The 26,532-nt window shown below is 44.0% G+C and overlaps 2 protein-coding genes across 5 annotated transcripts; one reads left to right on the top strand and one right to left on the bottom strand.

The window, feature by feature from the left end:
- LOC106575307 (retinol dehydrogenase 7) lies at positions 1-6,106 on the bottom strand. Of its 3 annotated transcripts, none has more exons than XM_014151762.2 (5): positions 5,961-6,106; positions 1,477-1,797; positions 1,020-1,278; positions 656-819; positions 1-411 (listed from the first exon to the last, which is right to left on the bottom strand). In XM_014151762.2, exons 2-5 carry the CDS (start codon positions 1,787-1,789, stop codon positions 188-190), a joined length of 960 nt encoding a protein of 319 aa, XP_014007237.1. In that variant the 5' UTR covers positions 1,790-1,797; positions 5,961-6,106; the 3' UTR covers positions 1-187. The 3 variants fall into 3 exon arrangements, with proteins under 3 accessions (XP_014007237.1, XP_045554864.1, XP_045554863.1); XM_045698908.1 differs by lacking the exon at positions 5,961-6,106 and adding an exon at positions 2,123-2,182; XM_045698907.1 differs by lacking the exon at positions 5,961-6,106 and adding an exon at positions 2,062-2,081.
- Positions 4,890-25,468, top strand: LOC106575306 (bile salt export pump). Of its 2 annotated transcripts, none has more exons than XM_014151760.2 (29): positions 4,890-5,174; positions 10,974-11,056; positions 11,168-11,186; positions 11,601-11,630; positions 11,709-11,760; positions 12,248-12,510; positions 13,018-13,105; positions 13,201-13,334; positions 13,840-14,011; positions 14,328-14,452; positions 16,121-16,295; positions 16,474-16,587; positions 16,710-16,820; positions 16,937-17,062; positions 17,262-17,465; positions 17,902-18,072; positions 18,455-18,656; positions 18,828-18,894; positions 19,086-19,173; positions 19,456-19,629; positions 19,719-19,823; positions 20,047-20,208; positions 20,417-20,620; positions 21,061-21,302; positions 21,481-21,637; positions 21,739-21,936; positions 22,079-22,285; positions 24,307-24,453; positions 24,747-25,468. In XM_014151760.2, the coding sequence occupies exons 1-29, from the start codon at positions 5,101-5,103 to the stop codon at positions 24,945-24,947; spliced, it is 4,095 nt and encodes a 1,364-aa protein (XP_014007235.1). In that variant the 5' UTR covers positions 4,890-5,100; the 3' UTR covers positions 24,948-25,468. The 2 variants fall into 2 exon arrangements, with proteins under 2 accessions (XP_014007235.1, XP_014007236.1); XM_014151761.2 differs by lacking the exon at positions 4,890-5,174 and adding an exon at positions 10,584-10,872.
- The last annotated feature ends 1,064 nt before the right edge of the window (positions 25,469-26,532 follow it).

The raw sequence follows: 26,532 nt of genomic DNA, 5'->3' as shown, positions 1-26,532 counted from the left end.
TAGCAACTATGGCTTTTATTTTTTGTTACAAGTCAGAGGTTAAACTGTAGCAAAGCTTACATCATACTGTATTTCGGCCTGCAGACCGTAGGGTACAAAAGTGTTATATTCATTATAGACAAGCAGTAGCACAGCACAATCAAATATTTGTTCTGACAGCATAAACACTGACAATCTTACGTCAGCCTTAGTTGACAGCCTTGGCTGGTAGGATGGCTTCCTTGAGCAGTAGCCAGTCGGCAAACCCGGTTGGCATGTAGGACATGGGGATCCAGAAGAGCTTGGCGTCCCACCCTGGTGAGTAGCGGGTGCGAGGACGGACGGCAGAGATAGCATGCTCCATACAGCTCACCACCTTCATTAAGTCGGTGTCAGACATCTTGGCAAGCTTCTCCCTCATCATCACGTCCACTAGAAGGGACAGGGAAGGTTAGGAACCATGTTACATGTTTGTCTTTAGCTATTCAGGATGGCCACTTTCACTAGAATATAGGGGTGAATAATGCTTTCTGAATAGATCAAATCCTTTGAAAGACTGGATGTCACAGTGGGCAGACAGAATTTAAAAAATGGCCACATTTTGCATAGGATAAATAAAACATTTGTGTAAGTTAATACATTCCAGAATGTAGGAAAATAAAACTTTAATATTTACCCTTGTCCAAATAATCAGGTCCATAATCATCTCTGACTTGTTGTGGCATCTTCTCCCACAGCTGCTTGATGCTTTTCCCCAGGACTACCGAGTCAGTCACGGTGGTCTTGAAAAATCCTGGCTCAATGCAGAGGACTTTGACTCCGAAAGGTGCCATGTTTCTCCTGAAAAACAAGGTAACAAAACTTCTGTTTACAAATTTACTTCTGATATGTTACAGATTGTTTCATCAAGTCAAACAGTCAAAGTTGTATTGCTTATGGTTCACCATTGCTAGATTACTGAATGTATGTATATATATTTAAAAAAAACACAGATAAAAAATATGGCATGGATAGGATAATGTGTTGTTGTGTTGTTTCACCTGAGACTGTCATTGAAGGCCTCCACTCCATACTTAGACACGGTGTAAGGTCCTCCGACTGGACTGATCCTGCCGAACACACTGGCTACGTTGACCACGCGACCCCTGGCCTTCTTGATGAGGGGCAGCACACTCAGGGTGACTGCGATGACCCCATTCAGATTCACGTCCAGCATGGACTTGTAGTCATCAATGGTCAGCCAATCACAGGGGGCCGAGGGGATGGCCACACCTGCGTTGTTCACCACAGCCCACAGGCCTAGAAGGTGACAGGTCATTAGGTAGTTCTTTGAACAGCCATTATTTCACAGGTGTTTGGTAAGAAGGGGACATAAGGACAAAGATACCGGCACTAACATGAATGTCAACTGAACTGGTAATATTGCATAATTTGACTGGTTGAAACAAATGATGATGATAGGACTGTTTGCTTTTCAATATAAACACTGACACTCACCCCTAGCCCCAACTTTGTCTTTAATCAAAGCAGCTGCTTTGTCGACGCTCTCGTTCTTTTTGACGTCCAGGTGGAGGGTGGTGAATCTGTCTGAACAGGCCTTCCTCAAATCTTCCTCTCCCTTCTCTGTGAAGCAGGATGCGATCACACAGAAACCCAGCTCGTCCAGATGTCTGGCCAGTAGGTTGCCGAAACCAGAGTCACACCCCGTGATGTAGACATATTTGTCTCCTTTGTCTGGGACTCTGGGGATCTCCCGGAACCAGCGGTACAGGTAGTAAAACACCACCAGCCCAAGGAGGTACAGGAACATGTCTAGGACTGGATGAGACAAACAGCCTTTTAATAAGTCATCTCTAGTTTATCAATATTTTAAGCTAAATGTTCTGATCTGTTGTATCAGCCACATTGCATAAAACAGGTTTTTAGATGCTAGTGGTTATATTCATTTGGGATCTATCGCATCCCACAACTGTCCGACTATGTTTTGAATATTTATTTCTCGCACAGAATTGAATAGTCGACTTTTGTACTGTGGGGGGATAGTAGACATAGGCTAGTGATTTTGCTGTTCGTTAGGCCTACTCATCTTGTTGGCTGATGAAAAGTAAATGTGGACAGTTCTTCCAATATCTTCAATATGCACCTCGGAATTGGATAAGGATGCACGCAGTTTCGTCCCCGATGGGTCTGTTTAACTTGTAGCCTGTGAGAAAGACGTGAGAAAGATGTGACGGAGAGCCGTGTAGATTGCGCAGCACACTCAGGGAGAAGGGCACAACGCAGCACTCTGGGCCGCAAAAGGCTTGGATTTTTTTAGGGTGCATTACAGTCACAAAGGGGATGCCGCTGTGAAATTCGAGGCATTATCAAGTGCTTGTCATATTTGGGAATGAGTTACTATTGGAGTGTGTACAGCCTGCGTAAAAAGCTAAGCAGAGCTCATGCCTTTTAAGTGACTTTTTTCAAATCATCATTAGAGTCTCATCATGCAACCTTACAATGTATTAAAAATCTAAACAAATAGACCAACATTTGTAGAACAACTAAAGTTACATTACTAACTAAATTAACCATATAGGAGTACCTATTTCTTTGTTAAGTATATTTAAGTCTACTTTTACTCAAGTAGGATTTTACTGGGTGACTTTCACTTTTACTTGGGTGTCACGCCCTGGCCATAGAGAGGGTTTTATTCTCTATTTTGGTTAGGCCAGGGTGTGACTAGGGTGGGCATTCTACGTCCTTTTTTCTGTTTTTGTATTTCTTTGTTTTGGCCTGGTATGGCTCTCAATCAGGGACAGCTGTACATTGTTGTTGCTGATTGGGAGCCATACTTAGGTAGCCTGTTTTCCTTTGGGTTTTGTGGGTGGTTATTTTCTGTTTCGTGAGTATTACCTGACAGAACTGTTTGGCTGTCGTTTTTGTTATTTTGTTTAAGTGTTCACCAGAAATAAATACATGATGAGCACTATCCACGCTGTGCCTTGGTCTACTCTTTCAGACGGCCGTTACAGAACCACCCACCACAAACGGACCAAGCAGCGTGGAAGGGAGCAGCACCAGGAGTGGATAAAGCAGCGTGCTCGGGAGGTGATGGCATCCTGGTCGCTGGAGGTATTGGAGGGAAGAATAGACTGGACTTGGGAACAGCTATTGGACCATTGCAACAACCTGCCGGGGAAGCAGGTGGAGGTGAAGAGGCAGCCCCCCAAAATTAATTGGGGGGGGGGGGGCACACGGGGAGATTGGCGGAGTCAGGCGTTAGACCTGAGCCAACTCCCCGTGCTTACCGGAAGCGGCGTGGTACTGGTCAGGCACTGTGTTATGCGGTAGAGCGCACGGTGTCTCCAGTGCGCACTCATAGCCCGGTGCGCTACATTCCAGCCCCCTGCAAGTGCCATGCTAGAGTGGGCATCGAGCCAGGACGGGTTGTGCAGGCCGTGCGCTCCAGACCTCCAGTGCGTCTCCAGGACCCGGTCTATCCTGTGCCTGCTCCCAGAGCCATGCCTCCTGCATGTCTCCCCAGCCCGGTGAGTCCTGTGCCTGCTCCCAGAGCCAGGCCTCCTGCAAGTCTCCCCAGCCTGGTGCGTCCTGTCCCTGCTCCCAGAGCCAGGCCTCCTGCATGTCTCCCCAGTCTGGTGAGTCCTGTGCCTGCTCCCAGAGCCAGGCCTCCTGCATGTCTCCCCAGCCTGGTGCGTCGTGTGCCTGCTCCCAGAGCCAGGCCTCCTGCATGTCTCCCTAGCCTGGTGGGTCCTGTGCCTGCTCCAAGAGCCTGACCTCCTGCATGTCTCCCCAGCCTGGTGAATCCTGTGTCTGCGCCCAGAGCCAGGCCTCCTGCAAGTCCCGCCAGTCCAGAGCCGCCCGCGAGTCCGGAGCCGCCCGCGAGTCCGGAGCCGCCCGCGAGTCCGGAGCCGCCCGCGAGTCCGGAGCCGCCCGCGAGTCCGGAGCCGCCAGAGCCGCCCGCCATTCCGGAGCAGCCAGAGCCGCCCGCCTGTCCGGCGCTGCCAGAGCCGCCCGCCTGTCCGGCGCAGCCAGAGTCTCCCGCCAGTCCGGGGCCTGCGGCGAGGGACCCTGCTCTAGAGGCGCCACCAAAGTGGGGTGAGCCAGTGGTGGAGCGGGGTCTGCGTCCCGCCGCTGAGCCGCCACCGCGGATAGATGCCCACCCGGAACCTTCCCTAGAGGTTTAGGTTTTGCGGCCGGAGTCCGCACCTTTAGGGGGGGGGGGTGGTACTGTCACGCCCTGGCCATAGAGAGGGTTTTATTCTCTATTTTGGTTAGGCCAGGGTGTAACTAGGGTGGGTATTCTGTGTCCTTTTTTCTAAGTTTTTGTAATTTCTTTGTTTTGGCCTGGTATGGCTCTCAATCAGGGACAGCTGTACATTGTTGTCGCTGATTGGGAGCCATACTTAGGTAGCCTGTTTTCCTTTGGGTTTTGTGGGTGGTTATTTTCTGTTTCGTGAGTATTACCTGACAGAACTGTTTGGCTGTCGTTTTTGTTATTTTGTTTAAGTGTTCACCAGAAATAAATACATGATGAGCACTATCCACGCTGCGCCTTGGTCTACTCTTTCAGACGGCCGTTACATTGGGTCATTTTCTATTAAGGTATCTTTACTTTTACTCAAGTATGACAATTGGGTACTTTTTCCACCACTGTCTAAATTGCATGGCTTTATTAGGCTTTTTAAAATGTATGGAAGCCAGGAGGTGCTAAATGTGTTTATTTTTAATTAATGGTCTATTACTGTGAGACCAATAGTTATTTGCTTAACAATCACTGGCTGACGAAATGTCGTGACCGCCACAGCCCCAGTCACATCTACCCAGCTCCACCCCCCATTCCTCAGTATACCAAAGTGTCAGGGTCATCACGGGAAGTTACAGAAATACGCACATTACACAATATGAGGTTAGACATAAATCAAGTGGGATGATAGCATCTGCCTTTTACAGTTCATCACTAATATGCATCTTATAACAGTAGCTTATAGTAATAACATTATCGTAGCTATAAGATAATCAGGAAAATATTTTGAAGATCAACCACATTCAGGGAGAGTTCATTGAAGCGCATGGAATGACAGAGACAGGATTGAACAGAGCAAGGATCAACCGTTATTAATGCCGGTGTTGTGCCTAAAATCTCCCCTCTGCCAGAATCCCCCCGTTCTTCATTGCTGCGACTTGCTTGCTAGTTAAGATTTCTGCTCTTCACTCCGTTGTCAGTTTAGCCTACGTTTCACTGATCTTAATAGCAGAAAGCATTTTTGTCTGCAGTTTTAATTTTGGCTATTTGTTTCAAGTGTATAGCTAGCTTGCTTGTATGGTGTCCTGATCGACCCCCCCCCGACCGACGCCCCCGGCAAGATACCGCCTTGGAATGTTTATTGCTTGCACAACATTTGACTCCGTCTATGTTTAATATAACACAGATACATGAATTCTTAATTTCAGTTGCCTATCTTGACGTGAAGTTTGTTCTATAGAAAGTATTCGACTGATGTGTGCCATTGAAAGTATTTGACTCTAGCCACAAAATTAAGGAAATTAGAGAGGGGGGGGGGGGGGGGATTTTGGCAGGGGTTGATTTCCTGCAGCGGTTTCAAAGTGCGCTGTAGGCTATCTGGTGTAATTTCTCTGTAAATAATCAACTGCAAAATGAGCCAATATCTTGCCAAAGGTCCTTTAAACCACAACTAACAAATACTATTAAAAATGTGGTTGAAATAAACTGGATGAAATATGTGCAACACTCCTACATTCCCATTTGAATGTAATGTGAATCTCATGTTAAATGCAAGCTCTCGATGTTTCAAATAACACAATATGGAAAGTCAGGGCGCATGACAGAATTGAAAGCCCTGCACATTACATAATAATAAACATTTGTTCGATCAATTATGATAGATTGTGATAGATAGCCTATCCTCAACTTTTGCATGTTCAGAAGATTACAGTCTGGTGGAATATTGAAGTCGTACCTGTTGGAGATGTTCCTTACCAGCGCAACAAAGTAACAGTTTTCAGAAACTACTCAAGACCAAACTCGGCCCAAGGACGTCACATGTCTAGCACTGGCCAATCGGAGCCAAGTTATGTCATTAGAGTTAACAAGGTCCAAAATGATTTGATTAGATATCGTTTGGTAGGAACATGAAACTACTTAACATACTCTTGACTTCAACATGGAAGGATTATTAAAGTATTCTTTCATCCATAATTCATTGATGTCTAATAGATGAAGAAAAAAAATGAATTTAGGCCAACATACTAAATTGCATATTAAATCCTGATATAATTATAAAAAATATGATTTTTACCGAAAATGTGTTTTACATTTTAAAATATGGTTGTCATGGATTATCATGTCAAATAAATTGAACAAAAATCTAAACGCAACATGTAAAGTGTTGGTCCTATCAGGGGCGAAAATCTGATATCAACTTTGGAGGGGACAATTACATGAAATTTTCTCAAGAGCAATTCCTGAGGGGGACACCAAAAGTAGTGCTGTAACACATAGCCTACGTTTAATATGGTAGATGTATATTGAGGAACCAAAGAAATAAGGTGTTTGCCGTACTCCTAACTACCGGTACCCAAAACTACACAACTAATCACAACAGCAATACCATTGCCTTTAACAAATCTTAGTTCAGTCACCAGTTTAAGTTGAGAGTGGGGGTATCCATGGCATTTTCCAATTATGTTCCTATTTTACAAGTCAAAAAAATTGAGAACCTTTCATAATGTTGCCAAACAAAGACTCAACAAACTTACCTGAGACTCCCTGTCTCTGCCAGTCTGTCCCTGCACATCTGTCCCCAACTCTGCTGTCTGTGTGCCATCTGTTGCCTGCTCTGCCTAATGACATCATTGTGAAACATTTCCATTAGAATTTCATTTCTTTCTTATGAACATTTTATCAACTAGTCTTTGAGATATTAGGCTACTAGGGTTCTTACTATGTGTTTTGGTGTATTGAAAAATAGTCTGATGTCCATCTTTTATTTTTCTGCCATTTTTCTACCTGGCTGGCTGGCTGGCTACACACACAGTGTGTAGGTTATTTACAGTAGGAGATGGGCTTCTATCATCTTCAATCATTCTATTTGGGCTTCGATCTAAAAGGTAGCTATCAAATGTGAAACGGATGAAAATGACAAGAGTTGACAGCTGTATGAGTTCACCATTTACACAACATATGCTGCAACCTTTTGTAATTTTAATAGTTTGTTTCATATTGGCTGGCCTCCAACAATAGCTGAATTTGCAAAGCTAGCGAGCACCAATTCAGTTTCAGTGGTGTTTGCTATAATCTTTGCTACCCGGGTTAAATAAAGGTGAACTAAAATAAATAAATAAAAGTTCCCTTGCGACAATTTAGCTTTTGCAATGAGACCATTAAATATATTTAAGACAATGGTAAAAGAGAGTGTAGTTCTGTTCAGTTTGGATTTCAGTTTATCGCTAACCTTATCACAGGGACTTTGAAGCACTAACTTACATCATCTGCATGCTGATCTTGGAATAAATTGACGATAGCAAAGATTCCATCTTTGACGACGCCACATAAATGGAATAGGTACTAGCTAGCTCAATAGTTAATATTTGCGCGCTAGCTCTGCATATTCAGCTAGTGTGTGTGCACGATTGACTGGATTAACCTCACATCAGTTACGTGCATTGAGTGCCTTTCAGACAGTAGATACGACCTCTCTGTTACCTAGCAAGCTAAGGAACTGGCAGTGGATCAAACCATTGTGAGGCAAAGGGTGGGGGGGTCGCAATCTTTTGAAACTTAAAAACGCGCTATTAAGTGTCTATAATCAGCACAATTGCTTTCATTGCGTATTATTAATATTATTTAAATTACATAGTTATGTTTCAGTGATATATTGGGGGGGACAAATCATATTTTTCCCAGGATGGGGGGGTCGTGTGTCCCCCGTCCCCCCCGGGATTTCCGCCCCTGGGTCCTATGTTTCCTGAGTTGAAATAAAATATCCCAGAAATTTTCCATACATACAGAAAGCTTATTTATCTCAAATGTGGTTCATAAATTTGTTTTCATCCCTATTAGTGAGCATTTCTCCTTTGCCAAGATAATCCATCCCCCTGACAGGTGTGTCATGTCAAAAAGCTGATTAAACGGCATAATCATTACACAGGCGCACCTTGTGCTGGGGACAATAAAAGGCCACTCTAAAATGTGCAGTTTTGTGACACAACGCAAGTTTTGAGGAAGCGTGCAATTGGCATGCTGACTGCAGGAATGTCCACCAGAGCTGTTGCCAGATAATTGAATGTTAGTTTCTCTACCATAAGCTGCCTCTGACGTCATTTTAGAGAATTTGGCAGTACGTCCAACCGGCCTCACAACTGCAGAACATGTTTAACCACGCCAGCCCAGGACCTCCACATCCGGCTTCTTCACCTGCGGGATTGTCTGAGACCAGCCACCCGGACAGCTGATGAAATTGAGTTGAGTTTCTGTCTATAATAAAGCCCTTTTGTGGGGAAAAACTAATTCTGATTGGCTGGGCCTGGCTCCCAAGTGGGGAGGCCTATGCCCTCCCAGGCCCTCCCATGGCTGCTCCCCTGCCCAGTCATGTGAAATCCAGAGAGTTGGGCCTAATGAATTCATTTCAATTGACTGATTTCCTTATATGAACTGTAAGTCAGTAAAATCTCTTGCATGTTGCATATATATTTTGGTTCAGTTATAGTTCAACTCAATACTAACTCAAGGTCATGCCTTGTATTACAATGATCACTAGATGGTGGCAAATAGTTGTAGGCTATTGAAAATGGGCATGATCAATAATATAAATAATTTCTGCTCATCCTACAGATGTAGGTTCTTAATTTGAGCCTGTTTGCTATAGCAGGAAAAGTATCCTGCAGCAACAGGAAATGTTCATTTTTATGTGGATTATAATTAATGTACATTTGTGTAGGGCTTGATACATTTTTCGTATGGGAAAATCAAGTCTGAAATTTCAAAGTGGAAATTACAAACTTCAGAAGCCTTTTTAAACCTAAAATACACTACGAGTTTTACATTTCCTGCATTGCAGGAAAGTTCTCCTGCAACAGGGTGATCAAATTAAGATCTGTACATTCATTGACCACAATCAAATCTGTGTTAGTTAATTATCTATCACCGTAGCTACCACTCTAAGTTAATTTTGTATTATGTTTTTAATTGACAGATTATGCTACATTAATTGATGAACTAATATAGACATAGGCCTGATCTAGGCAAGCTGTGTTAGTAGTCAGTAAACATGGCTATCTGCCAATCCATTTGAATAGTCATAGTTTACAACAGATCAGGAACAATGCGTGCAGTGGCCTGTAATGGTCTGCAATGTGAATTATCATAATGTTGCTATAATGGGCTACACTTCTTCCTTTAGGAGGTAATCATTACGTAACAAACTGTTCACTTATTTGGGCATGTTTCAGAAGCATGTTTCCAGAACCTTTTCCTCACGTGTCAGTAGCCTTCACAAGCACTGTGTCACAGGCCTATTCACCTGCTTCCCAATGGTGAGAGAAAACATACCATTTACTGTTGCAGTTCACAAACAAAAAGGAAAATTGGTTTGAGTTAAAGTACTACTCATGGAATAAGGTTGTGGTCTCAAATTAGAAGTGCTGGTGCTTGTTTGTAATGGCTTCCCAACCCCATGAAAGCAAGTAAAAGCAACAGTGTTAAGGTAAAACATCCCAGTTAGGAGAAAACCTGTTATGACAAGACTGCTAAAATGCAAATGAAACAGAAATGTATGACCATCATTTCAGACAGATCATATTGGCTTGTTTAGGACTGAAGAGGACAGCAACCCTGAGGGTGATGACCTGGAAGGTGTTTGACTTAGCTTTAACTCTTGGAAAGTATCCTGTTTTCACACACAGTTTGTGTTCACATGCAGAAGGGTCGATAAACTGTAATATCTTAAGAAGTCATCAATGTGATATGATGAATGTGTAACGCTGAGCCTAATCATCGATGGATGTCTTATAGATTTTGCCATGGTCTTTGATCACAGTCCCGTGTAGCTCAGTTTGTAGAGCACAGTGTTTGCAACACCAGGGTTGTGGGTTTGATTCCCACAGGGGACCAGTACAATTATTATTATTATTTTTTTTAAATGTATGCATTCACTACTGTAAGTCGCTCTGGATAAGAGCTTCTGCCAAATCACTAAAATGTAAATGTACTTAAAAAAAAAATGCTAGAACAGTTCTTCAACAACAAAAGTAGGCATACCTCAGATTGTGATGGTGATTGTGGCTTAATATCATTACTTGTTATGTATTCTTGAAAATGATTATCTGACGTTCTCATAACATCCATTTAGCCCTAATTTATGGTCGAATGTAAGAAAAACCCATATCACCATGAGTGTAATTGCAAGTGTAAAACCCTGATATGCAAATGATTTTACCTGATTCCTTTTCATTGCAAGGAGAGCTATGTAGTAAAGGGCCTGGATTGTTTTTTGTACCATGCTCTCTCCTACTCTTTGCATAGCTGGGTCATCGGCCCCTTGGGCAGTACGAACCGACAGGACACTTACCTCTAAACACGATTGTATGACCTCAAGTTCCAGCGTGAACCTGGCTTGTGTGTCCAATAAGTATGTGGTGCAGAGGGCCTCAGCCTCTTCCAGCCCACAGTCACCCTATCGGTCTATTCTTTTCCCACTGTCAGTGACCACCTGCCGTCTCTACAGACAGACAGTGGTGGCACCAGGCTGTCAGGTGGACTCGGCAGCACGTCTTAGTACGGACTGGAGCCCATTAGTGTACAGTACAGTTGGATCGACTAGTGTAAAGAGGAGATACGTCGTTTTTTTATTGGATTTGGGAAACAGCAACTTGGTTGGTATCTCAGTGATAATACAATACATTTCAATCGGGATGTATTTTGGCTTTGTAATTCATTTTTATTATATATTTTTCCTCTTATAAATGTATTGTAGACAGTCCAGGATGCCTGGTGGATCAGTGAAGTTACACAGCATCAAAAAGCTGGGAGAAGAAAACAATGGTTTTGATGATGAAGGTACACCTGCATGAATGTGATTATGTTCAATGCATGATTTTGATGTTATTTTCCTGACATGAATAATTCTTTAGAAAAGTGTAATATCTCTTTATCATCTCTTTATTACAGAACCTAATGATGCATACATGTAAGTGCATCTTCCTCAGATAAAAAAAACAAACAGTTGTCATGACTTATATTCTGTGTGATTTGTGTTTTTTTTGGTAAAATTGATAAATTAAACAAAATAAGTTTCTGGAATTTTTTATTTAACCTTAATTTAACCAGGCAAGTCAGTTAAGAACAAATTCTTATTTACAATGACGGCCTACCCTGGCCAAACCAGGACAATTGTGCGCTGCCCTATGAGACTCCCAATCACAGCCGGTTGTGATACAGCCTGGATTCAAACCAGGGTCTGTAGTGACGCCTCTAGCACTGAGATGCAGTGCCTTAGAGCATTGCGCCACTCGGGAGCCCATTTCTTATCATGCTTCTCAGAATTGTGACACATAAAAACAAGGTCACATTTAATAGTATGTTATTTTTTTCTCCGCTGCAGGATGATGGGGAACATGAAACAGGACACAAAGTAAGTCCCTCTTCTCCCCTTACATTATTCCCCCTCATGTCCTTTAGGCTTTGACTAATTTCTCTGTGATTGTCCCAGGTCTCCAAACAAGAAGAATGAAGCTGCTATCAGGATTGGCTTCTTTCAGCTGGTAAAGTATTTTATTTGCATTTATTTTCATAGAGGTTAAACAAAACAGTGTCTAACTCTATGCTTCCTTCAGTGAATTCACTGTGCGGTTGAGTAGTGTCGTGTGAAGGTCACATGAAGACGTTTTTATTTTATCTCATGTGTGGGAGAGCTGTTTCATAACTCTTGTACGTAAGAACTTTAAACCATAACTGGACTGGAAATCTTCAGAAATGGGTACAAGAATGGTAGGTACAATATGAGAATGGAGCATCATGGGCCAGACTCATCACACACAGGCAGGTTCCCATGGGATGCCTTTGTTGTGGCAATGACGATATTAAAATCTACATGGTTACAGTGGTTAAAGCATGCATATTTTGTCCAGGTAGTACATTCTGAGATGGTAGGTCAGATTATCAGAACACCTGTTGTGATGACTGACCCATTGGTTGGTTGTGTGTGTGTTTGTGTGTGTTCGGTGTGTGTGTGTGTGTGTGTATTTGCAGTTCCGTTTCGCCACTTGCCGGGAGACCCTGATGATGGTGGGGGGAAGTGTGTGTGCCTTCCTCCATGGTTCCGCTCAGCCTCTCATGCTGCTGGTGTTCGGGATGCTCACCGACACCTTCATCGAGTACGACATCGAGTTACAGGAGCTCTTGGACCCCAGGAAGGAATGTATCAACAACACCATACAGTGGAAGAACCAGTCAGTATGGACAGACTGGCAGGACAGCAATAACACTGATAAGATGAAGAATTTAACATGTGGGTAAGTCCTATTCGTTGCTGCGCACAAGAGTAGGACATTGCTGTACATGGAATTTCTATATAAAGGATTAAAGATAGAAAGATGTATTTTATTTGACAACTATAGTAGCCTACTGTCATGGGCAGGTTACACAGGGAAAATGGTCTCTTTATGTATTTTAGGGTAAGGTTCGGGTCTTCTTGTTGTCTCAAACTGTTGACTTTTGTAATTAGTGTACAGACGTAGACTTAATTTGATCACACTGTTGCAGGAAAACTTCCCTGCGATGCATGACATGTAAAACCTGTAGTGTATTCAAGGTTTAATAAGGCTTCTGATGGTTGTAATTCCACTTTGAAATGTCAGACTTGATTTTCCCTTACAAAAAAATGGATCAACCCCTACAAAAATGTCAATTACTTATAATCCACATAATAATTCACATTCCCTGCAGCTTCATGTTTATTTTCCTGCTTTAGCAAACTGGCTGAAATTAAGATCCTACATCTGTATGACACTCATTTTCAGGCTTCTGGACATTGAGTATGAGATGACCAATTTTGCCTACTATTACGTTGCCATTGGATGTGCAGTTTTCTTGCTAGGATACCTTCAAGTAAGTATATAGTTTGCATCAACATACTGAGTCCAAGCAGTTTGATGACAGAGCGCTAGATCTTGATTGCTTTGAATGCCTTATTTCTCTTTTAGATCTCGTTGTGGGTGACGTCTGCAGCGCGACAGATCCAGATCATCAGAAAGATGTACTTCAGGAAGGTGATGAGGATGGAGATTGGCTGGTTCGACTGCAACTCGACTGGAGAGTTAAACACACGCATGTCAGAGTAAGAGAAAAACACAGACCAAATTCCCCTGTTAGGTTTTAATAGAAAAAGTTCTGGGAATGTTTTGCATTTGTTATCATGCTTAGGACCAGTACAGATGTAGGATCTTAATTTGATCACTCTTTTGTTGCTGAGAATTTTCCTGCACAGCAGGAAATGTAAAGTTGCGGTGTATGTGAGTTTTAGAAAGAACTGTTAGGGAAATTCTGCTGTTCTATAAAGTATAAAGGTGCTCGGATCCAATAATTTTGTTCCCTGGTTGGGTGTTGAAATGTCAGACTTTATATGCCCTAACAAAACATGTATTAATCCCTACAAAAATGTACATTAATTATGGTCCACATAATAACTCACATTTCCTTTTGCTGCAGGATTAGTTTTCTGCTTTAGCAAACTGGCCCAAATTAAGAATATACATCTGTAGTTGTTCTTGAACTTGACCTGACCTGGAAAAACGCTAATGACTCTCATGACTCTGTCTGTGGTGTGCTCCGCTATTTCACAGTGACATCAACAAGATCAATGACGCCATTGCGGATCAAGTGAGCATCTTTATCCAGCGCTTCACCACCTTCGTGTGCGGCTTTGCGATGGGCTTTGTGAAGGGATGGAAGTTAACGCTCGTCATCATCGCAGCCAGCCCTCTAATTGGAGTCGGAGCCGCCCTCATGGCTCTGGTAGGATGGTCAACGTCAATCAATGTGGTCGCTTCCTGTCCCAATAAACTGAAATGGTCCCTTTCCTTCCCTCCTCTCCGTTTAACTCTGTTAGGAATGGATAGATGAAAGCAATTTACTAGTGGTCACTTCGTAAAGGAGACAATGAAAGTTAAAGGCGACAAGGAAAGCTCATTTATGAGTATTAGGACTAGGCCTATGATTTACATTGTTAATTTACTATGTGTCAATTCTCATTGAGCTCCGTTTAGGTGGGAGTTAGTTAGTGTAATGTACTGACTGCACCAATCGACTTACCTCCTCTGCTCTCGTCTAGTTTGTGGCCAAGCTGACAGGTCAGGAGCTGCAGGCCTATGCTAAGGCTGGAGCCGTGGCCGACGAGGTACTCACCTCTATCAGAACAGTGGCTGCTTTCGGAGGAGAGCTAAAGGAAGTGGAGAGGTAATATAATAACATGACAGAAACTGCCCCAACAATTTCTCCTTTAGTTATTTGCTGAATTTGTAAGTGTCAATACTCGCCTGCCAAATGTGACATTCTTGACCTTGATCAACCTCACTATATACTGTTTAATTCCATTAATTGTTTTCTCCTTAAGGGGCAACTAGTAGCACCACTTTACATATTATATTGAGTGCTGGGCCTCTATCCCAGTTTAAAGTGATGCTCCAGAACTTTTGTATAATTTCAGCAAGTACTTTTGAAACTAGTGCTCACGAGCCAAAACGGGTCCCTGTTTTTTGTGTACTACGTCATCCAATTGTGTAATTCCAATCCTGCAAAAAAATCACAATTGTTTGTTGGAATTTGTATGATATGTTACGAATCCATTTCGTATGATATGTTACGATTTTCTTGTGCTTAAGATCCCGGATTGCATCTTTAACCTGTCTGGAAACGTGGGACGCTTGCTAACACAGCTAAATGCAGCACTAACCTTTGACAATCTTCATCAGATGACACTCCTAGGACATCATGTTACACAATACATGCATTTTTTGTTCGATAAAGTTCATATTTATATATAAAAACAGCATTTTACATCTGCGCGTGACGTTCAGAAAATATTTTCCCTCAAATGCTTCCGGTGAATCAGCGCTACAATTTACAAAATTACTATTCGAAAACATTGGTAAAATTTAATATTGTCATTCAAAGAATTATAGATTAACATCTCGTGAATGCAACCTCATTGCCAGATTTAAAAATAACTTTACTGGGAAAACACACTTTGCAATAAACGACGTGGTATGCTCAGAAAAATAGGCTAGGCGATACATGTTAGCGCCATCTTGGAACCATCTAAAATCAAATATACTATTGTAAATATTCCCTTACCTTTGATTATCTTCATCAGAAGGCATTTCCAGGAATCCCAGGTCCACAACAAATGTAGTTTTGTTCGGAAAAGTTAATAATTTATGTCCCAATAGTTCCTTCTTTTTAGCGCGTTCCGAAGGCTACTCATAATGTACTGAAGCGCGCGGGACTTGTCGTCACGAATGTGCAAAAAAAAAATATTTACGTTTCTTCAAACATGTCAAACGTTGTATAACATAAATCTTTAGGGCCTTTTTCAACCAGAGCTTCAATAATATTCAAGGCGGACGATAGCATTGTCTTACTAAACGTTTCAGAACAAAAGGGTTCCCATGGGCGCCCGCGTCATAGTAGTAATGGCCCTCCCCCTGTGACCAACTTCCCAAGCCTCTCTTTGGGTCAGTTTCTACCATAGAAGACTCAAACCACTTTGTAAAGACTGTTGACATCTAGTGGAAGCCTTAGGAAGTGCTAAATGATTAATAAGTCCCTGTGTGTTTCAATGTCAAAGGCTTGTAAGTGATTCCACACATCAGATTTCCACTTCCTGTTAGGATTTGTCTCAGGATTTTGACTGCCATATGAGTTCTGTTATACTCACAGACACCATTCAAACAGTTTTAGAAACTTTAGAGTGTTTTCTATCCAAATCGACTAATTATACGCATATTCTAGTTACTGGGCAGGAGTAGTAACCAGATTAAATCGGGTACGTTTTTTATCCGGCCGTGCAAATACTTCCCCCTATCCCCAACAGGTTAACCCTCTGTCCCTTTCCCTCTCTCCCAGGTATGACAAGAACCTGATCTCAGCTCAGCGTTGGGGCATCAGGAAGGGCCTGATCATGGGCTTTTTCACAGGCTACATGTGGTTTATCATCTTCCTGTGTTACGCCCTGGCCTTCTGGTATGGATCCAGCCTAGTGGTGGACACACAGGAGTACAGCCCCGGAACACTGTTACAGGTACTACTTTGTAACCATACGGCCAACACCATAAAGGTATACTTTATTAAGAGTCCGTAAGTAGTTCAGCTACTGACTGTGAATCAAATGTCTTTGGTTTATGAATGAATAATAAACAGTAAGAGCTTAAAAAATAATGATCACCTCATCCTCTGCACTGTCTTGTCTGTCATCGCAGGTTTTCTTTGGTGTGCTGATAGCAGCCCTGAACTTAGGGCAGGCATCGCCATGTCTGGAGGCATTTGCTGCAGGAAGAGGAGCTGCTACCATCATCTTTGAGACCATCGACAGGGTGGGAATCTCAACATTGTTGGAGAATTTCATTGAGCATTCCATTTACTGTGTGTGCACGCTCACTTTAAACAGCCCTGGTGGTTAACACTGCCGTTTGTCTGGCTGTGTCACTGTGCCTAGGAGCCGGACATCGACTGCCTCTCAGAAGCAGGTTACAAACTGGACAAGGTCAAAGGGGACATTGAGTTCCATAACGTCACCTTTCACTACCCTTCCAGACCTGAAGTCGTGGTACTGTGGCTTTATATTTCCTATAACGACGACATGCATCTGATTATTGTATCGCAGGGCGATCGTGGAATATTTCCTTGAAGATGCAGTCTGTCATTTACTTTGTGCCGTGTCAGATTCTGGACAAGCTGAGTGTAGCAGTGAATTCTGGCGAGACGACCGCCTTTGTGGGGCCCAGTGGAGCTGGGAAGAGTACCGCCGTGCAGCTCATCCAACGCTTCTACGACCCCAAGGAGGGCATGGTATGTTATCTTCCCTGATATATATTTAACATGATGTAACACATTAGTAAAATAATAATACTTTTATCAGTACAAAAGTGCACCTCCACTAAAGTCTATCACTGAGAGAGTCTTTAGAGGAAATAGTGTAGAGACATTGTAAATGTCCCATTTTTCTCCCTCCCATTCCATCTTTCTCCTTGTTTATGCCTTGTCTCAGGTGACCTTGGATGGCCATGACATCAGAGGCCTGAACATCCAATGGCTACGTTCGTTGATGGGCATCGTGGAGCAGGAGCCCGTGCTGTTCGCCACAACCATCGCCGAGAACATCCGCTACGGTCGCCCTGGAGTCACCCTGGATGACATCATCCACGCCACCAAGGAGGCTAATGCCTACAACTTTATCATGGACCTACCACAGGTGAGGTTGACAGCATTTAGCGTGCTACACATTGAGGGCTAGTGTAACCGGTGTGAAATAACTAGCTAGTTAGCGGGGCGAGTGCTAACAGCGCTTCAATCGGTGACGTCACTCGCTCTGAGACCTTGAAGTAGTAGTTTCGCGGCTTTTATGGAGCGATGGGTAACGATGCTTCGAGGGTGTCAGTTGTTGATGTGGGCAGAGGGTCCCTGGTTCAAGCCCAGGTAGGGGCGAGGAGAGGGACGGAAGGAAAACTGTTACACTAACATGACAACGATAGTCCGATCTGGAACCCACACTACTTATTTGTGACTTTTGTCTCCAGTGTTCTTCAAAGGCTTAAAAACTTTCAACATTACTGACTCAACATCTACTGTCTACTGTCTATCTACTGTCACATGGCCTTTCAGTTAAAGACTTGTGATTGGTACAACAGAAATTTGACACGCTGGTGGGAGAGGGCGGAGGTCAGATGAGTGGCGGTCAGAAGCAGCGCATCGCCATCGCCCGGGCCCTGGTCAGGAACCCCCGGATCCTACTGCTGGACATGGCCACCTCCGCTCTGGACAATGAGAGTGAGGCTGTGGTACAGGAGGCACTGGACAAAGTGAGTGGTTGCATCCCAAATAGCACCCTATTCCCTAAACACAACAGGAAGAGACCAGGAAGTGTCTCTGCTAGGATCAATTAATTTGCGATGGGCTTTGTGAAGGGATGGAAGTTAATGCTCGTCATCATCGCAGCCAGCCCTCTAATTGGAGTCGGGGCCGCCCTCATGGCTCTGGTAGGATGGTCAACGTCAATCAATGTGGTCGCTTCCTGTCCCAATAAACTGAAATGGTCCCTTTCCTTCCCTCCTCTCCGTATATCATATTTCATACAACATGATCAAACCTAAGTACGTGACAAATGGTAGAAAAACAATTATGAAAATAATCATATTTACAGTAGCCAGGTAGGATAACGGTCTCATGTTTATCTCCTATAAGGTAAGCAATGGCCGCACCACCATCTCCATAGCCCATCGCCTATCCACCATTAAGAACGCGGACGTGATCGTGGGCTACGAGCATGGGCGGGCGGTGGAGAGGGGCAAGCATGATGAGCTGCTGGAGAGGAAGGGTGTTTACTTCACTCTGGTCACCCTACAAAGCCAAGGAGACAAGGCTCTCAACCAGAAGGCCAGACAGAGTAGGTCTCTATGAGATCAATGCATCCCCATCCAAAATTCTAAAGTTGACTTGCACACACTTTTGTCAACATAAAAAGTATTAAGAGAGAAATGAATGTGCAGGAACACTTTTAACAAAACATTTCTTATAACATTTTGTATAATAACCTCCCTCCTTTTGCCTGTGTCAGTGGCGGGCAACGACGAGCCAGAGCTGAAGAGTTTATCCAGGGCCGGGAGTTACAGGGCCAGTCTCAGGTACTGTAGCACTACATCTCTCATGATGCACTTCACATCCTTTTCACAAGGCCTCACTCATATCTGGTTACAGTGAATCCGACACACATCTGGGTGAAGCACGGCAGACATTTTGTGCCAGAATGCTGACTGATGGTGTCATTTTGCATCTCGGTAGTGCATTGACTTGGTGCTTGTCTGTTGTTGTGCAGAGCCTCTATCAGGAAGAGGACCCGCTCACAGCTGTCCAACCTCATTCCAGAAGCAGAATCCTTCATATCTCAGGCAGACGCGGGCAAGGTCTGTGTGTGTGTGTGTGTGTGTGTGTGTGTGTGTGTGTGTGTGTGTGTGTGTGTGTGTGTGTGTGTGTGTGTGTGTGTGTGTGTGTGTGTGTGTGTGTGTGTGTGTGTGTGTGTGTGTGTGTGTGAATGAGGTTGGTATGGGAGTCATCAACAGAGTTAAACGGGGTTACTTGCTACTTACCCTTTCCAGGTAATCTACAGTTTACATGTGTGCATTTGTAATGCATGTATCAATAGTCCATACACGTGTGTGTATATATATATGTCTTAATGTGTCCAGAGTGCCTTTGTGGAGGAGGAAGAGGTGGAGGAGCATGTTGAGCCTGCTCCAGTGACCAGGATCCTGAAGTACAATGCCCCTGAGTGGCCCTACATGCTGTTTGGAACCATCGGAGCTGCTGTCAACGGAGGAGTCAACCCAGTGTACTCCCTGCTCTTCAGTCAGATTCTGGCCGTAAGAGGGAGGGGTCTAGTATTGACCAAGACAGTCTACATTAAATATTGGTTCATTAGCTTAATCAGTGTATGTGTGTGTTCCTGTAGACATTCTCCATACCAGACCCAGAGGCTCAGAGGAGGGAGATCAATGGTATCTGCATGTTCTTTGTGCTGGTCGGAGTGACTTCCTTCATCACCCAGATGCTCCAAGTACATGTCCCTCCCTCCCTCCCTCCCTCCCTCCCTCCCTCCCTCCCTCCCTCCCTCCCTCCCTCCCTCCCTCCCATCCTTTATGTTCACCTTTCTTAATCTTCACATCAACCGGATCCTTTCTCCTGCTTCTCTAAACTCTGTGAAAAGAGCAGCCTATTTCTCTGTGTTTTTGTCATTCATTTCCCTTAACCTGATCTGATGGTGTCGGTGTCTCCACCAGGGCTATGCCTTCTCTAAGTCTGGGGAGCTGCTGACAAGGCGCTTGAGGAGGATGGGTTTCCACGCCATGTTGGGCCAGGAGGTGGGCTGGTTCGATGACCACAGGAATAGCCCCGGGGCTCTGACCACACGGCTGGCCACTGACGCCTCCCAGGTCCAAGGGGTGAGTATGGACCTCATACAGTCCTCATATAGGGCAGTTACCAGACCCCAGACCAAATAGTATTAGTGTCTTTCAAATACTTGATTTAATTAAGTGCTATGGAACTAATGTAGCAGACTCAAAAGAAAACCTCACCCATCTGGCATTCTGGGTAAATAACCTATTCCGAACCCAAATTGATTGATACCACTCCCTCGTCCTCTCCTAGGCCACTGGCTCTCAGATCGGCATGATCGTTAACTCTCTGACCAACATTGGTGTTGCCGTCATCATTTCCTTCTACTTCAGCTGGAAGCTCAGCCTGGTCATCCTGTGCTTCCTGCCATTCCTGGCTTTGTCCGGAGGCTTCCAGGCTAAGATGCTCACTGGCTTCGCCAAGCAGGACAAACAGGCCATGGAGGATGCAGGACGGGTAGGCTACAGTACTCCACTGACTCACTGGCCAGGGCTGTTTGTAACACAGGCTGGAGTCACATAGTGCTACTGTGACTGGAAGTGAATTGTCATTGAAGCAAGGTTGTACACTAACTTCTCACATTAGATGTCAATACGTTATCAACATGTTCTCGAAAGCTTCTGTTAGGGTCGTTCAAGCAAAGTCACTACCACAGAACTTCCCTTGTGTCATAGTCTAAGATATTTCAGCCTGTAACTATTGTAATGTATGTTATAGACATCAGGTGAGCGCTTCCTGAAACCTCGTCACAGTAAACCCACTGGAGAGCTTATCTTACAGTGTGGTAGAGATAATGCGTATAGTTCCTGTACTGTAGACAGTTCCTACTTCCTGTTCTAGACTTACAAGGTGGTAGTGGTGGGTGGTTGTGACATCTCTGTGGTATCTTTATGTAGATCTCTGGCGAGGCCCTGAACAACATCCGCACCATCGCTGGGCTGGGGAAGGAACAGAGCTTTGTGGAGATGTACGAGGCTCACCTGGAGGCTCCGTACCAGGCCGCCAAGCAGAAGGCCAACGTGTACGGCGCCTGCTACGGCTTCGCCCAGTGTGTCGTCTTCATGGCCAACAGTGCCTCCTACAGGTTTGGAGGGTACCTGGTGCGCCAGGAGGGCCTCCACTTCAGCCTGGTCTTCAGGTGAGAGAAACTGTCTGCCTGCCTGTCCGTCTGCCTGTCTGCCTGCATATCTGTCAACAATATAAACAGACCATGAAATCACACTGTCCAAGATGTATTCCACCAAATTTCCACCGCCTTTGTTTATTCCTTTATATTAACCTGACTAAACCCCATTGTCTCTCTGTGATTGGTTCAGAGTGATCTCAGCCATAGTGACCAGTGGCACAGCGCTGGGCCGAGCCTCTTCCTACACCCCAGATTATGCCAAAGCCAAGATCTCAGCTGCCCGTTTTTTCCAGCTCCTCGACCGCGTGCCAAAGATCAGCGTCTACAGCAACGAGGGGGACAAATGGGTACATGTCACCCACGCACGCACGCACGCACGCACACACAAACACGCACTCACTCACTCTCTCTCTCTCTCACGCCCCCTCTCTCTCTCTCTCTCGTCCAGCCTGATTTCAAAGGGAACTTAGAGTTCATTGACTGTAAGTTCACGTACCCGACCCGGCCAGACATCCAGGTGCTGAACGGCCTCAACGTGTCGGTAAAGCCCGGCCAGACGCTGGCCTTCGTGGGCAGCAGCGGCTGTGGGAAGAGCACCAGCGTCCAGCTACTGGAGAGATTCTATGACCCCGACCAGGGCAAAGTGGTGAGTCCTCAGTTTCTCTCAGCAGCACGCAATATCCCCATATATGTCTCTAGAGGTATAAAGACTGTAAGACAATGGGGGTATCCTGGGAGCTGGATTAGTTTACAGGATAGTTGACTGGATTTTCCACGTTGCATTGCAGATTATTGATGGCCATGACTCGACTCAGGTCAACGTCTCGTACCTGCGCTCCAAGATCGGCATCGTATCCCAGGAGCCCATTCTGTTTGACTGCAGCATCGGAGACAACATCAAGTATGGAGACAACCTGCGCAAAGTCAGCATGAATGACATCATCTCCGCATCCAAGAAAGCCCAGCTCCACGACTTTGTCATGACACTACCTGAGGTAATACTGCTGTAAGTGTACTAACTTAAAACAACACTGTCAGTGTACAAACTTAAAACAACACGGTCAGTGTACTAACTTAAAACAACACTGTCAGTGTACTAACTTAAAACAACACGGTCAGTGTACTAACTTAAAACAACACGGTCAGTGTACTAACAACCTCTTCAGCGTCTCATCCCGTCAGCGGGATCAAAATCCAGCGAAAAATCATATCGTCAATTAGCATAAAAAAAAATTATATATATATATATTTTTTAAATTAATATTTTTTTGTTTTGTTTTATAGATACACCTCTCCTGAATCGACCCACGTCGTCCGATTTCAAAAAGGTTTTACAGGAAAAGCAAATCATTAGATTATGTTAGATGAGTCCATCGTAAAAAGCAGCAACATAGCCATTTTCCGACCAACCACTTGCATCACAAATAACCAAAAAACTGCTAAATGCAGCACTAACCTTTTACAAACTTCATCAGATGACACACCTAGGACATCATGTTACACAATGCATGCATTCTTTTGTTCAATAAAGGTCATATTTATATATAAAAACAGCATTTTACATCGGCGTCTGACGTTGACTAACTATTTTCCCCTCAAATGCGTCCCGGGAAACAGTGCTACAATTCCCTAAATTACTATTCGAAAATGATTTTTTTAAATTTATATTGTCAATCTAACATTTATAGATGAATATCTCTTGAGAACACCTGTCATACCAGATTTTAAATTAACTTTACTGGGTAATCACACTTTGCGATAAAAGGAGATGCGATACTCAGAAAATGAGCTAATATACCGAGCTCGGCGCCATCTTGGAACAATCGCATGTCACATCTCATCTTGTATAATATTGTCAATAATCGCCTACCTTTAGTTGTCTTCATCAGAAAGCACTTCCAGGAATCCCAGGTCCACAACAGATGTATTTTCGGTCGAAAAAGTCCAACCTTCATTTCCATTAGCCTGCTGTTGGTAGCGCGTCCTAGGGCTCTCTCCAAATTCTCCGACGTGCGCAGGGCTGCAGTTTCGGATAAAATGAGATTTTCCCGCCTTTAGGTTAGTTCAAACATGTCAAACGTTGTAAAACATTAATCTTCAGGGCCTGTAACACCAAGAGAGCCAATCAGATTTGACGGGGACGGTTGTAGAGTGTTTTAAAACGTTTCCAAAGGTGGGGGTAGACAGGGCCGCCAGCGTCATAATGGTGATGGCCCATCCCCTGTGACTAATTTCCAATGCGTCTCATTCACTGAGTTTCGACTGTATAAGGCTCAAACCACTGTGAAAAGACTGGCGACATCTAGTGGAAGCAATAGGAAGTGCTCACTGAACCATTGTTAACGGTGTGATTAATAGGGAAAGATGAAAGTCGAGTCCACAATTCAGAATTCCACTTCCTGGTTCAATCGGTCTCGGGGTTTTGACTGCCATATGAGTTCTGTTATACTCACAGACACCATTCAAACAGTTTTAGAAACTTTAGGGTGTTTTCTATCCATATATAATAAGTATATGCATGTCCTAGCTTCTGAGTTTGATTAGTAGGCCGTTGAAAATGGTAACGAATTTTTTTCAAAATGCGCTGTGGCGCCCCCTATCCTAGGGTATCCTCAATTAAAACAACACGGTCAGTGTACTAACTTAAAACAACACTGTCAGTGTACTAACTTAAAACAACACTGTCAGTGTACTAACTTAAAACAACACTGTCAGTGTACTAACTTAAAACAACACTGTCAGTGTACTAACTTAAAACAACCCAAAATTGCCACTGAAGTTTGTAGCACCATTAGGAAGGAAACGCCAATGATTTAGATATGTCATTTAAATCAGTTGTGGCAAGTTACTCTAACATCTTCGTTTCTATCAAAGATACTCGCACACTAAGATCCAAATACAAATGTCCAGCTTTTGTGCCAAACTTCTAGTCACAAGAACTCTGTCACAGTATACCCTGCATCTGTAGCCCTTTGTCTGACACAGTAGTCTTTAAAGTTTTAATTTCTCCCTTTAGAAATACGACACCAACGTGGGTTCCCAGGGCTCCCAGCTCTCTCGGGGACAGAAGCAGCGCATAGCAATCGCCAGGGCGATTATCCGCAACCCTAAGATCCTGCTACTGGACGAAGCCACTTCAGCCCTGGACACGGAGAGCGAGAAGGTAATGTCTCCATGACAACCGCCTGTCATCACCACAAGCAGTAGAAGAAGTCCTGAACCTGATAAGGATAGATTCAATTTATACAGATCTTTCAATTCCAAATAGCTTTAGAATTGATACGAGGCAAGGCAAGCATGCAATTTGCCTGAGCCTTAGGTCCATTGTATGAGGCAGAGGCAGTAATCAAGTAATCATGGTGAGTCATGGGTGATTGTGAAATCAGCTCAAAGCTTTGTGTGCGTGTGTGTGCGTGTGCGTGCGCGTGTGTGTGCGTACGCGTGCGTGCTTTACAGACGGTGCAAGAGGCGCTGGATAAAGCGAGGGAGGGCCGAACCTGCATCGTCATCGCCCACCGTCTCTCCACCATCCAGAACTCTGACATCATCGCCGTTATGTCCAGGGGCTTCGTCATCGAACAGGGACCACACGACCAGCTCATGGCTCTCAAAGGAGCCTATTACAAACTTGTCACCACCGGTGCACCAATCAGCTAACTCCTCAGGGTTCTAGGAGCCAAACCAGGAAATGCCTGTTCATGTCATCACACCGGGTCATATAGTATTTATTCTGCAGAAGGAATCCTGTCAACGGGTCACACATTCTTTCCTTTTAATTGGTCATGCTGTGTATTCATTTGTTGTCGTTACATTTAAACAGAACTATGGCTGGTATGCATTCATTACTTGTATATACTGTGGTGTACAAAATGAAGGATTAGTTCAATGACTTTGTTGAGTACATGTATTCAAGGTGGGCTTTCAGGTGTTCATAATTATGCCCTATTAATTGTCTAACGTTGACACAGGTCAGTGTTCAGTCTGAGACATACTGTAGGTCTGAGCGGCTACCTTTTATATTTCAATTTGTACTTTTTTGTAATTAACTGTATTGCATAAGAATACATTGAATCCTAATATCTACATTGAGAGTATGAAGTAACTGTTCACAATTGTCTACCATTTTTGCTGTGCTTACCATTATACATTTACGATTTTAAAATGTTTTGGATTTTAAATTGAACCTTTATTCTTTGAACCAAATATGGTGCATTTAAATTGCCTGCAGACGATAGTACATTCTACACCAGTTGATTTTCCTTAGTCAAAGGTTAAGATAACAGACTCATTGAAGAGCCTGGGACAGACTAGTACTGCAGACTAGTACTACAGTATTCTCTACATCAGGTCTCGTTGATGATTCCATGAATGACACTGCGACACGCTGACCTGAGACCAGGATGAGATTTGCTGCATCCGTCCATCAGTGGTAATGTGTGATCACACCGCTCTGACCTTATGGAATGGAGTCTTCATCAGTGCATCCCAGATTCCCAGCACCCAGACAGGGGTGAATTAGTATGCTGGGGAAGCAATATAATATTTCCTGGCTCTCTGCTCACATTCTGTCCACTTAGAGGACACTGTTTTACTTTGTACCATGTAGCGTCAATACAATATCGATTGATACAGGCGCGTCATAGACAGGTCCTGGAATCAAGTGTGGTGGTGAGTGTCTGGGTCTCTGTTGACTTTGTGGGTGAGAAGTGGGGCTAATGTGCTCTAATAAGTCTTACCCAGTATTGCCCAGTGTGGAAGGACTGAGTTTGAGCCGCATGTGTGTTTTTAATCTCAAGTCATCAACCTCCACGATGTTATCCATTCGTAAAGATGAGTCATCATCCCAGACCTTATTGGTGACCTACTGTAGCTCAGATTTGAAGTCCTATACTGTCTCTGTCCTGCGTGTCCTATACTGTCTCTGTCCTGCGTGTCCTATACTGTCTCTGTCCTACTTGTCCTATACTGTCTCTGTCCTACTGGTCCCATAATGTCTCTGTCCTACGTGTCCTATACTGTCTCTGTCCTGCGTGTCCTATACTGTCTCTGTCCTACTAGTCCTATACAGTCTCTGTCCTACTAGTCCTATACTCTCTCCTACTCTGCCTCTCCATCTGCCTCAGCCTCCACCCTGGTGAAAAGTCAAGCCTCAGAAGATTTAACACACCTACCATGTCATTACTACCGACTAGGTGGCAGGTAGCATAGCGGTTAAAGCGCTGGGCCAATAACCGAAAGGAAC

The sequence above is a fragment of the Salmo salar genome, chromosome ssa17 (assembly GCF_905237065.1).
Source record: "Salmo salar chromosome ssa17, Ssal_v3.1, whole genome shotgun sequence".
In the NCBI taxonomy this organism is placed as follows: Eukaryota; Metazoa; Chordata; class Actinopteri; order Salmoniformes; family Salmonidae; genus Salmo; species Salmo salar.
The sequence above is the reverse complement of the archived record's forward strand: the minus strand, read 5'-3'. Positions and strand labels throughout refer to the sequence as shown.

Coding starts and splice junctions, on each gene's coding strand:
- LOC106575307 (XM_045698907.1), bottom strand. Junction 820..1,019: donor GCCTTCAATGACAGTCTCAG/GTGAAACAACAC, acceptor CTTGTTTTTCAG/GAGAAACATGGCACCTTTCG. Junction 412..655: donor ACCTGATTATTTGGACAAGG/GTAAATATTAAA, acceptor TGTCCCTTCTAG/TGGACGTGATGATGAGGGAG.
- LOC106575306 (XM_014151760.2), top strand. CDS start 5,101: ATGCCGGTGTTGTGCCTAAAATCTCCCCTCTGCCAGAATCCCCCCGTT. Junction 17,063..17,261: donor ACGACCCCAAGGAGGGCATG/GTATGTTATCTT, acceptor GCCTTGTCTCAG/GTGACCTTGGATGGCCATGA. Junction 19,824..20,046: donor TCATCACCCAGATGCTCCAA/GTACATGTCCCT, acceptor TGTCTCCACCAG/GGCTATGCCTTCTCTAAGTC.